Consider the following 13,171-nt stretch of genomic DNA (forward strand, 5'->3'; position numbering starts at 1 on the left):
TTGCACTATATAATTATAGCATTGTCAAAAGTAAACACATTGGATCGGCGATTTATATAAAATGTAATGCAATAATAATAGATGTTACATAATTTGCCTCAAGGTGTGAAAATGATAGCTAACTGTGTATAAAAGAAAATGATCTATTATATCTAAATTAATTTTATATTGGTGGTTACAGAAAATATCCTTACGTATTACTCATGCGTAGACTACGCATTCCGTTGTTATTAATTAAATAACTGCGTGCGCAACCCTAGGCCTCGAAATCGACATATGTTGATTAATTGGCTCGTAACACAATTTGCAGAAAGATTCATATCTCCTTCAGACACCGTGTGAATGTCCTGAAACTGTTAGTTCAAGAAGACAATATTGTCAGTGCAACAAGAAAATATTATAAATAAATATTATTGAATAATGACAAACCAATTAAATAACTTTGAGACTTATCAAGTGTGTATTTGTTTTAGCTATGCGCATACGAATTTGCAAATTTGACCTAAAATAGATAAGTAAGTCTTAATGCTTCAACTGATAAAATTGCCTACAGAGGTAGCATCATGTATATATGCAAACCCTCTTACTGCATTCGAGGAATATAGTGTTTAAAGGTGAGCATCCCTAAAGATTGTATCAGAGCCAAAATGTAATCTGTGTGTACCATTTATTTTGAATAGGAAAACAGTTCAGTAATCTGTAAAATGCCAAAACATATTATAGTTGTTTTTAATGCCAACATATTGCCTTGAGCTCTTTGAATAAGAATAAGCTTTAAAATGCCTCAATCTTTGCAAAATATTCTAGGAATAATTACTCCAATCTATTTGCTTATTTTTTTGGTATTAAAAGTTACGAGACTTAAATATTTGAATAATCTGGATAGAACCAGACCAAAAAGAACATTTTCTAAACCAATTCATTTTCATCAGACATTTACGATTCAAATGTTATTTGTTTATACAGTTTAAAGTTCTAATTTTATTACAGATAATTTGACTAGGATTTCTAAATTTAGGACTTATCTTGGTATTACGCTGTTAGTTAATCTAAGAACGTTTCGAATCGGCTCAGTCACTGTTCATTATTTCGAATAAAACATGCTATGAGTCTAGTCTGCTTTAATTCTCAGTGCTTAAAATAGTTTTTCAGAATGTTCTGACTGATAACATAGTCTTAGTCTTTTTTGTTTATTTTGAAAATAGATTAAAATTAAACTAGTGAGAAAGAGCCGACATAAAAACCCGCCTCACAGAATACATCCCCCGTTAAACAATACATTACAGCAGTGCATGTATAGACTATGGTTAAGTAAAGTAATTAGACGGATTAACACAAGAAACATATAAAGGGATACAGAAGATTTCTTTTCTTGTATAATTACATTAAAACTGCTCGCAGAACTGCGTCCCTGACAATTAATAATGAGCCATTACGCTAGTAGTAGTAGTAGTCAGGTAATGCACGTGCTGCTAATGCTGAGAAACGTACAATATTTTTCTAACATTTATATACAAACCCGTTTGACGTCTTCATTGACTGTGATCTTTCATTGAAATTTCTAAAAGCTGTATACTCAATAAAAGATGCACATCGCCGATGTGGATATCCTTAATATTCATTTGGACTTAAATGTATTCCACTAGAATTGTTTTTGATACGTTGAGTATAGCGTACGGGTGTATCTGGTGTATGAATTTGAATGTTTTTTTTATGTCATTTTTATGCAGCTTTCTTCCAAACAAATGCTTCTCTTCTTATAAACCCTTCTCGGCTAGGCGTATACTTTTCATAGGTAAGCATATGTCTCATTAACTTTTGCTTGTTTTTATTACGAGCAAAAAGGTTATGGAAAATTTATTGTTTATTTTGCATGGGAGTTCCGCCGTAAATAGTCTAATGGTATAAAGACTTTAATTTCTTGTGCTTTTTACCTAATATAATAACAAGATAAAGACTATTTGTTTGTAAAGTCTCTTGCCTTTTCAAATGTGAGTGATTTAATAAAGAAAAAGGTTTTCAGATATTTGAATTTTAGAGCTGCTGACGCTATATAACAGGACTTTTTTAAAATTGATTATTTTAGTCATTATCTGATCTTTGAATTTTCAAGGTAAATTAAATTTATTTGCCATAATAAACCAGTATTTACAAAATTTAGGCTCAAAATTGTCTTAAAAGTAATGAGCAATATCTCGGTCAAATTATCTATTCGGCTAGAGGATATAAACCAGTTTCTTTTTCATTATAATTGATGAGTTATAGAACTTGCCTTCTAAGATTTTTTGGTTTTTTTTTTCAAATGTATGTTTTTAGCTCACCTGAGCAATGCTCAGGTGAGTTTTTCTGATCGCTCGATGTCCGGCGTCCGTCGTCCGTCGTCTGTCGTCTGTCGTCTGTCAACATTTAGCTTGTGTATGCGATAGAGGCTGTATTTTTCAATTAATCTTCATGAATATTGGTCAGAATGATAACCTTGATGAAATCTAGGCCGAGTTCGAAAATGGGTCATCTCGGGTCAAAAACTAGGTCACTAGGTCAGATCAAAGAAAAACCTTGTGTATGCGATAGAGGCTGTATTTTTCATTTAATCTTCATGAATATTGGTCAGAATGATAACTTTGATGAAATCTAGGCCGAGTTCGAAAATGGGTCATGTCGGGTCAAAAACTAGGTCACTAGGTCAAATCAAAGAAAAACCTTGTGTATGCGATAGAGGTGGTATTTTTCAATTAATCTTCATAAATGTTGGTCAGAATGATAACCTTGATGAAATCTAAGCCGAGTTCGAAAATGGGTCATCTCGGGTCAAAAACTAGGTCACTAGGTCAAATCAAAGAAAAACCTTGTGTATGCAATAGAGGCTGTATTTTTCAATTCTTCTTCATGAATATTGGTCAGAATGAAAACCTTGATGAAATCTAGGCCGAGTTCGAAAATGGGTCATCTCGGGTCAAAAACTAGGTCACTAGGTCAAATCAAAGAAAAACCTTGTGTATGCGATAGAGGTGGTATTTTTCAATTAATCTTCATGAATATTGGTCAGAATGATAACCTTGATGAAATCTAAGCCGAGTTCGAAAATGGGTCATCTCGGGTCAAAAACTAGGTCACTAGGTCAAATCAAAGAAAAACCTTGTGTATGCAATAGAGGCTGTATTTTTCAATTCTTCTTCATGAATATTAGTCAGAATGATAACCTTGATGAAATCTAGGCCGAGTTCGAAAATGGGTCATCTCTGGTCAAAAACTAGGTCACTAGGTCAAATCAAAGAAAAACCTTGTGTATGCGATAGAGGCTGTATTTTTCAATTGATCTTCATGAATTTTGGTCAGAATGATTGCCTTGATGAAATCTAGGCTGAGTTTGAAAATGGGTCATCTCGGGTCAAAAACTAGGTCACTAGGTCAAATCAAAGAAAAACCTTGTGTATGCGATAGAGGCTGTATTTTTCAATTGATCTTCATGAATTTTGGTCAGAATGATTGCCTTGATGAAATCTAGGCCGAGTTCGAAAATGGGTCATCTCTGGTCAAAAACTAGGTCACTAGGTCAAATCAAAGAAAAACCTTGTGTATGCGATAGAGGCGGTATTTTTCAATTGATCTTCATGAATTTTGGTCAGAATGAATGCCTTGATGAAATTTAGGCCGAGTTCGAAAATGGGTCATCTGGGGTCAAAAACTAGGTCACTAGGTCATATCACGTAAAAACCTTGTGTATGCGATAGAGGCTGTATTTTTCAATTGATCTTCATGAATTTTGGTCAGAATGATTGCCTTGATGAAATTTAGACCAAGTTCGAAAATGGGTCATCTGGGTTCAAAAACTAGGTCACTAGGTCAAATCAAAGAAAAACCTTGTGTATGCAATAGAGGCTGTATTTTTCAACTGATCTTCATGAAATTTAGCCAGAATGATTACCTTGTTAAAATCTAGGCTGATTTCGAAAATGGGTCATCTGGGGTCAAAAACTAGGTCACTAGGTCAAATCGAAGAAAAACATTGTGTATGCAATAGAGGATGTATTTTCAATTGATCTTCATGAAATTTGGTCAGAGTGATTGCCTTGATGAAAACTAGGTCGGTTTGAATATGGATTATCTGAGGTCAAAAGCTAGGTCACTAGGTCAAATTAAAGAAAAATCTTGTGTATGCGATAGAGACTGTTTTTTTCAGTTGATATTTATGAAATTTGGTCAGGTTGATTGCCTTAATGAAATCTAGGTCGAATTTGAATATGGGTCATCTGAGGTCAAAAACTAGGTCACTTGGTCAAATCAAAGAAAAACTTCTGTATGTGATAGAGGCTGTATTTTTCAGTTGATCTTCATGAATTTTGGTCAGAATGATTGCCTTGATAAAATCTAGGTCGAGTTTGAACATGGGTCATCTAGGGTCAAAAACTAGGTCATATCTAAGAAAATGGTTTTTTTATTGCAAGAGACCAATTTTTTGGTCGAATCTTAATGAAAATTGGTCAGAATATTTGTTTCCATGAAATCACTAGGTCAAACATGTTTTACACTGTTATGGAGTGTTTCTTAGGTGAGCGACCTAGGGCCATCTTGGCCCTCTTGTATATTGATTCTACAGAATAAATATAAGATGCGATGGTTGGGAAGTTCGAAGCATACACATTCCTATGGACATTATCTGGTCTCTGGTCTGTTTGGTCATAACATTGCTGCTAAAATCATTACAATGCATTTAGTTTTTTTTCTTTTCTTTTTTTTTCAGAAAATGCTGTTTCATAACAGTACCTAATAGTTATAGATGCAAATAAAATATTTGACCTGAGACTTTCACTTGGGATATCATGTAAAGCTAAAACACTCATTAATGTCATAATATACTCAAGTCGCTACGTTTTAACGGTTTGTTCGGAAAATAAAGTTGGCGTCTACGGTGTCTGCGGTACAACGATTGTGCTAAAAAATTCTTACCCGCATGCTGTACCGATACCGTAAAATACAGCAAAAAATATTTTCAATGACGAATTTCTGTCATAGTAATTTCAGGACTTGAATAACAAAGGGCAATATAGGCCCAAAGTGTTATATCAGAAAAGGATGGGAGCAAAAATTAAAGAATCTTTTTTAATAACAAAGGGAAGAAAGAAAATTCTAAGTCAACAAAACAAAATCAAAGTCCCATGAATCATTACCAGGTACAGATATGTCAACAAATACCTAAAAAACAATCCATGTTGTACCGCAGAAAAGTGGTCTTGGTTTTTCCCTACGGCCAATAATAAAAAATTACAAATTAAGCTATTTATAGTAACATAAAAGGGAAGTAATTCAAAATAAATATTTTAAGTGAACAAAAAGGAGATCTGCCAAATAAAAACAGGAGCACCGCAATGCAGAACAAATATATACGAAACAAAGTCATGCGATATTTGACCCCTGAGTGGGACCTTGACCTTGAAGCGAGCCTTCCGAAACATGCACTCTTCACGTCGTCTCCATAAAACGTACATTTGTGCCAAGTTTCTTTGAAAACCTTCGAGCAGTTCAAGAGTTGCAGAGCGGATACGAAACAAACGGATATGACTTTCGACCCCTAAGTGTGATCTTGATCTTGATGCGAGCAATCCAAAACATGCGCCCTGCACGTCGTCTCAATGTGGTGAACATTTGTGTCAAGTTCCTTCGAAATCCTTTAAGGGGTTCAAGAGTTAAAGAGCGGGCACGAAATTGCTAACGGACAGACGGACACCGGGAGTATAACATAATACGTCCCTTCAGGCGTATAAAAATCACGAAATGAAATCGTATATGAAACGAAATATTTAACTGAAATCTTAAAAATATATGATAAGAAGTAAGTAATACTCGGTTACAAAATGATTTACTTAGAAAATGCATAAGAAAACTTTATAGACTGCTTTTAGAGCAAACGCTGCAGACAGAAATATTTGTACATTCAGAAATACAGTCTAGCCCGATCTCAGTTGGTTGTTCCTCATCACCGTGCATTACGCGCACCGTTGAAATATCGGGCATGAACTGAAAAGTACGGATGGTTAATGGTAACCATTGTTTACTTAAGAAATATCTTTTCCCTATGACAGTAAGATATTTGCGTCAATGTCTTTCGAAGGTTATCTTCAATCGACAGTTACATGACTTAGCAACAAATTACTCAAAATCTGGACCAGTTTATTTTTTTTAACTTCCTAAGTCATTCAAAGCTTTGCATCAATTTCTTTAAAAAAATGTCCTCTTAAAAAAGTTAAAAGGTCCACTGTTATACATAGTATCACCTTGTTCTTGTTTTATGCTTGTATGTACAAAGCAAGCCTAAAAGTTATAGGGCCGTAACAATAGGCATGCTTGCTGCATCTGGAAACCCATGTGCTCCTACAAGCCATATCATCTGCCAAAGAATACTGAAAAAGTAGTATATAAAAAACGCAATCACAGCGACATGACAAATTGTCACTTTTAGACCACCCCCCTTAAATATCATTTGATTTATCTTAAATTCAAATATTCAGAATTAAAACAACATGTTAAAGAATATCATAATATTCCAGCAAATAAACACATGCCCGGAACGACCGCTTCAACCGGCATTCTACTAAAAGTCAGTGAATTGACTCGATAGCATCGTGTTCCCTGGATTTTGACATGTATTACATTTTGTATTTCAAATCTGTGAATCTGCAGATATACTGGAATTTCATAATATATATTCTATTCATCGTGGACTCATGAATATGTTAGAATTATCGGTGGTAACTAAATCCTTTCATTGTACAACTTCCTGTGAACAGTTTGAAATTTAGATACTATAATAAATTACTAGTATATTTTTGTACGAAGTGAATATGTCTATTTCATTTTTATACAATGCAGTGCATTCTGCTAGGTTCATTGATCAGGATGTAACTTTGGCATAACACATCATTGGAGTACAATCCCACCTTTCTGTTTAGTTCACTTTTTTTGGACATGATAAAAAATGGTCTCTCAACACAGATACATTTTATTCATTTGTTGTTGAACAGGAGTTGAAAAAAGTAGCATCTTTAAACAGATTCTGCTTTTGTTTTGAAGTATTCTTATTATATATATAAATAAGTGTTTTATATGTACAGGTAAGCGTTAGCATCGTAAAGGTATGTTTGTTTTCAATGCAACCCAAAATGTTATTAGACATTTATTGTTTAGTTTGCAAAGGAATTCAAATGAAAGCTCATGATTAATGAAAAACTTGAACTTTTATGTAAAGGCAGTACGTAAGTTATTGTTTGTAAATCTCTCAATCTGTGCTTCTTTGTAACATTAAATTATGGAGTAATAAATTGAAAATTGAACGAGTGGTTAACCTGCTTCTGTCGGCTGTTTAGTTTTGCGTAAATATTTTAATGATAGAATTGGGCGTTCTTATTTCGCAGAGAGACAAATTTCTTTTTTCGTAAGAATTTTGATTTTTTAAAGACTTTATATAGGCATCGTATATAATGTTTCAATTTATACTCTTGTATGCTGTCACTTGAACGATATAGTTATGATGCTTTATATAAGTACGAGTAATCAAGGCAAATGCATCTTATGCTAATTGTACGAAATAACTTTATTTTGCATTCACTTACTTATAGACGCTTTCATATACTCTATGTTGTATTCTGTAATCCATTTTGAGGAAAAACGTTTCAATTTATGTAAAAATACAAAATAAATGTAACGGTAATAGTTGATTTATATCATCGAAGCCGGAGTAAAAAGTGAAACAATTATTTGACCTATTTTAAGCCTGTTGCAAACTATTTTGTAACATGGATTACTTTATATATAGCTGTTCCGCTTACACATTAACATTACAATTTGTTTGTTTCGTTTTTGTTGGGTTTAAGTCATATGGCGACTTTCCGTCTTTTATGATGGGGAAGACCCCAGATGCCACTCCGTGCATTATTTCATCACGGGCGGGCACCTGGTAGAACCACCGACCTTCCATGAGCTAACTGAATGGCTTCCTCAATATGCCTACTTATAATTGTATTATTGCGGGACGAACTTACTTTACTCTGAAAATTTATTTTGAATGGCTTCGCAGAAAGTAAGAAAACGTGTTTATTGCAACATCTAACAAATATAAAACATTAAAACACTTTACAATATATTTTGCGTTTACCGACTTTTTACAGAACATTAAGTAGACTGGGTTAGCGCTAATGCAGTGCTTCTATATCTAAAATAGCAACAGAAATTCATCGTCACTTCGAAAACTAGCGGTTGTCACATATTATACACATAAATAAGCTGTACTCAATTCTGTCCGCATAAACAAGAAAGGTCAAAATGATAGACAAGTATTAAAATAGTTGATTACACACAGAATCCTGTTGTTTTTTCTCTGTGTCTATCTAATACATGCACAGCACTAATCATTTACATATTTCAAAAGATGAAAGTCGCTACTTAAAGGGTATTTGCACATGTAATCAATTTAAAGATGTTTTAAATCAAGCGTAATTGCATAAGTTTGAGTTTGCCTAGTGTTTGGTTCTATATTTAACAAAGAAGCTAAAAGTGACTACAACATATGAAAATAGACTTTCTCTGCCTTTAATCTATTTTAGACGGAAATTCATCAGACTGATTGTGACATTTCAGCAAGTAGAGCAATAAAAGTGGAAGGAATTGTAGAGCCAATTAATGCTGTTAACAAAGCTAATACTATCACAATATTGAATACGGAAATAGATATAAAAGTCTGCCCTATGCAACGCAACTAAGCTAAACAACCGCAGATTCTGTTTGGCTGCGTCTTCTTTGACATGTGAGCCGTGCCATGGGAAAACCAACATAGTGGGTATGCGACCAGCATGGATCCAGACCAGCCTGCGCATCCGCGCAGTCTGGTCAGGATCCATGCTGTTCGCTAACAGTTTCTCCAATTCCAATAGGCTTTAAAAGCGAACAGCATGGAGCCTGACCAGACTGCGCGGATGCGCAGGCTGGTCTGGATCCATGCTGGTCGCATACCCACTATGTTGGTTTTCTCATGGCACGGCTCATGTTATGAAACGTGCATCACCTTCCCTAGTACCAGCTCAAGCAGAACTTTACACATACATATATAAGCCAACATCGTACACTTAAAGATTGTTGATACTTATTATTACGTGGAATCATCGCTGCATCCAGCCAGGTTCAAATTATATAAAAAGAATTCAAAGGATTTACTTTATACATTAATTAAGCCAATACACTTTGTTAAGTTTCAGCATTATTAGAAAAAAATCTAAAACTGCCAAAAACAATAATAAATACATATCATGAAACGATCTCAGCACACTGTCAGCTATTACTACATATACCATTTGAATTGCACGGATAATGAAAATATATGGACGTCAGTTTGATTGTCCAGTATATTAAACACAAATCATTCGTTAACTGTATGTTACCTTTAAAAACAACTGAGCTTCCTAATTTGAATCAATATTTCACTTATGCTTTAAGACATGTATAATTATGCATATCCCTTACACTGTACACTTTAAAACCTGCACTTAATGCTGTAATTTTTAGTATCTAATATAAACTGTTGACCTCCGCCAGTAGTTTTGACCACGACTGGCAAGCAATTCAATAGATGTACCATTACATGACATCGGACACAATTTTTACAAGCCAAGCGCTAGTGTTCACTTACGGACAGGTCTATAGCACAAACCGTAGACCAGCAAGGGGTCATCTAAAAATCGATTTATTGAATTTTAAAGAATGTTCCTTTAATTTGTAATACTAATTTAAAAACAAGGATAAATATCAAACAGGGAATGCCATGTTCCAAAAACGCAGACTCACCAAAACGAAACTCACAACACGCAGATGTGCACACTACCAACACACACACACCCGCATACAAAGCAAACAAAAACGAGGACAAAAAATTATAGGTAAGGGTAGATTTTTCGGAAGCACAGAGCACCAAAAACCCAGACCCAGAGTGAGGCATTTACATAGTAGGCCCACAACAAAAAGAAGTTGTAATGGAAAAATATTTCAGACGGGTTGCTTCAAACATCCAACAAGTAAATATTAGATTATGCTAAATATTGATGGAGGGGAAGGAACGGCAAGGGGGGGGGGGGGGGGGGGGGGGAGGAGAAGGAATCCGAAGGGGAAAGTTGAACAAGGACGAATATACAAGGGAATTCCATGTTCTTTAAAAACAGTCGCACTGCAACGTAAACCACAATAGCGCAGACACTCATGTACCAAAGATAAACACACAACTACGTTCAACTAAATAACATAGAAAAACGAACAAGCAACACATAAGAAAACAGTAGAGCACCGTTATAGACTCACAAGCATACAAACGCACCCACACACATAGGAAAAACAATCACTTACCGTTTTGGAATTCGGTTGCCAAAATAAAGGGGAGCCACGAAAACTCACTAAAAGCAAAGGGGGAGGGGACACAAAAAGCAGCGCAAACGCAAGGAAAAAGAGAGGGCAATAAGGGGAGTGGGGCAGAGGAAAAACGCTTACAACAAACAAGAAAACATACGCAACAGACAATACAAGACATACAAAACAACCAGTTGAAAATAGGGGCACCGTCTTGGAACGGTCACTAACCTAAATAAAGGAAACTGGGGGTTTAAACGCATTTAGGGCATGCCAACCTCGCACTTACCGTATTATCAACAAGATAAACAACACAATGTAAATAAAACGAACAAATAAAGGAACACAGTTGGGCACCGCCTTGGTACAGTTAATGGCAAAAACACCACTGGGGAGGTTAAACCGGTTTATGGTGCACGCCCAACCTTACTCCTACCAAACGAGTTTAGTATCTGGTCACGGCGTACAATCATTATAAAAACGTTAAAGACTTTAGGTGCAAATGAGCTCATTTACCTTTAATATAATTATAATATATAATATAAAATGTAAACCTGGATACATTCTCCTCCTTTAAAAATCTTTCCTCTATTGAGATAATTATCTATATCATTTCAGATCAGACGCAAACCTGTCCACTGGCTATCACTGGAAGTCTGTTGTAGGAAAATGCCGATAGAGCAAGTAATGGAACCCACAGAAAGCGATATTTTATTCAATATGTTGCTGTAGTTTGTGATATCACCGGGAGAAAGCGACATGCGCTAGTGACAGTATTGGAGTACGATGCCATCTTGCAGTATTGTGTATTGCTATTTCGAAGACACTGCTGGTGGCTGAAAGCAGTTGACACAGCAAAGAGCAAGCTGTAACGATGAGACTCTGACAGCTGTCAAAACAGTGGAAAATGTAGAAGAGGAAATAAAATTGTACGGATTTTCCGACAAAGTATCGGCATAAATTTCGTTTGGAGACACCATTGAATGACGTTTACGGTGATCCTTGCAGTTTTAAAGAGCAGCATAAAAATGTCAGACTGAAATGAGGAAATGGATATTGGAATTATATGTGACTGCATCGTGAATTTTATATTCAAGTTTGAATTTCGATTTCTTTATCGTCGTTTTGGTTTTGCAAATTCAGCGTAATTAAGCTAGATATTTTATGTAAATGCTGTGTATCAGAACAATAAGGTAATAATAATGTTTTCATTAACAGGAATTAACGAAAAGGCAACAGCCTGTAAATGTGCAATGATGTTACTCAAAGTTAATAACAAATAAATCCAGATTTTAATTACAATTTTAATTGCTTTTAATAGTCGTATAGAACACTTGTTAACTTCAAAAGAATCGCACGTCTATAATAGCTTACATCGGCTAGTAAAGCCTATGAAACCTTGAAGTTATTTCTGCTGATACAGAAGGTGGGAGACATGATATATCATATGTCAAACTATTACAGAAAGCCGCATCATCTACAGACGTAGGCTGGCGACCTTTCTCGTTTGGTATTATATCTTGTTTTGCTAAACCGCAAACAGATTGAATGCCGAACAATGGTAGGAGAACCTCACAGACATAAGAATTATGTTACCTAATAAGGTGATGCGTGATATCTGTTTGAACCAGTGTCAAGTGCCAGACACGACTAAAGTTTAACATAGACAGATTTAATAACTTGAGGATAAACTTGTCATGAACAATCCTCGGTTTAAAGAGTATATGTCTCAAAACCTGTTGCAGCGGTGATTTAGTCTGCCGTGGACTTGTAATTAACATATATTATTGTAAGGTTAAGGGACGTGGGCTATTGCGTGGTTTGTGTATATCTAGTTTCAGCTCAAAAATACGAATTGTCATTTTTTCCTTTAACATGGTTAGAATATCGACAGATATAGGGGTGCTGTTTATACCCTCACTCCAGTTTTAATGGTGGGAAAATATAGGACAGGTCTTTTTTCATAATTATTTTCTTTTTATGCAGTGTGTGCAAATATATATGTTAATTCAGTGTTATGTGAAACATCGTCGTGGATTCGAGATAATTCTGTGGAAATTCGTGAAATTTGGATTTAAAATAAAAATGAAGAAGGGATTGCTCGCACCACAGAACACATTCTTGGATACCATAGCAACCAGATTCGACGGAACTCGTAAGTGAAAACATTTTTTTTTTTTTTTACATTTTTAATGTTTTGAAAGAAAAAGAAACGAAAAACAATAAAAAAAAAACAACAAAAAAAACAAAACAAAAAACAATAAACACACACACAAAAAGGTATGATAATTCTTCCATTGAAACAATATAACAATACACGAATATTAGTAACCAGCTGTTAAATTCTTTAAAAATCTGTTTGTAAGTTTTTAACTTTTTTTCTCCCTTTTGCAAAAATAAATATTCATCTCTAACGCCGAGAACTGATGTAAAGACATAAATCCTTAGTAATCTTGTTAGCTTATACTGAAGCGCCATCTTTTCTTCCTGGTTTTACTTCCTGGAACTAACGATTAATTCCAGATAAAAGTGAAAGTTTCACTACAAAGAAATTTGCGTCCTGTAATGAAGTCGATCCTCCCATTTTAATAGCTATATCAAAGGAAGTCGAAAGAGACTAAAATGTTATGGCTTTCAAATGCAAGGCTATGTCTAAATAAAAGCACTGTGTTATAATAAGACGTTGAATTTACCTTAAAATGCATTGGAAATATTTTAATACCCAGGAAACTGCACTTCGTGCCTTAATCTTCATCTTTCCTGCTAATGTAGGACATGTATCTTTGCA

At 34.8% G+C, this 13,171-nt stretch overlaps 1 protein-coding gene across 2 annotated transcripts in view; it reads left to right on the forward strand.

Moving 5' to 3' along the window:
- LOC123538368 (potassium voltage-gated channel subfamily H member 8-like) overlaps positions 1–13,171 on the forward strand; it is a 168,557-nt gene that overhangs the window by 16,082 nt on the left and 139,304 nt on the right. For both annotated transcript variants that reach the window (XM_045322413.2, XM_053530375.1), the window contains exon 2: positions 11,002–12,538. In XM_045322413.2, coding sequence (XP_045178348.2) covers positions 12,364–12,538 — 175 coding nt within the window. In that variant the 5' untranslated portion in view covers positions 11,002–12,363. The remainder of the gene's footprint in view (positions 1–11,001; positions 12,539–13,171) is intronic.

The sequence above is a fragment of the Mercenaria mercenaria genome, chromosome 18 (genome assembly GCF_021730395.1).
Source record: "Mercenaria mercenaria strain notata chromosome 18, MADL_Memer_1, whole genome shotgun sequence".
NCBI lineage: Eukaryota > Metazoa > Mollusca > Bivalvia > Venerida > Veneridae > Mercenaria > Mercenaria mercenaria.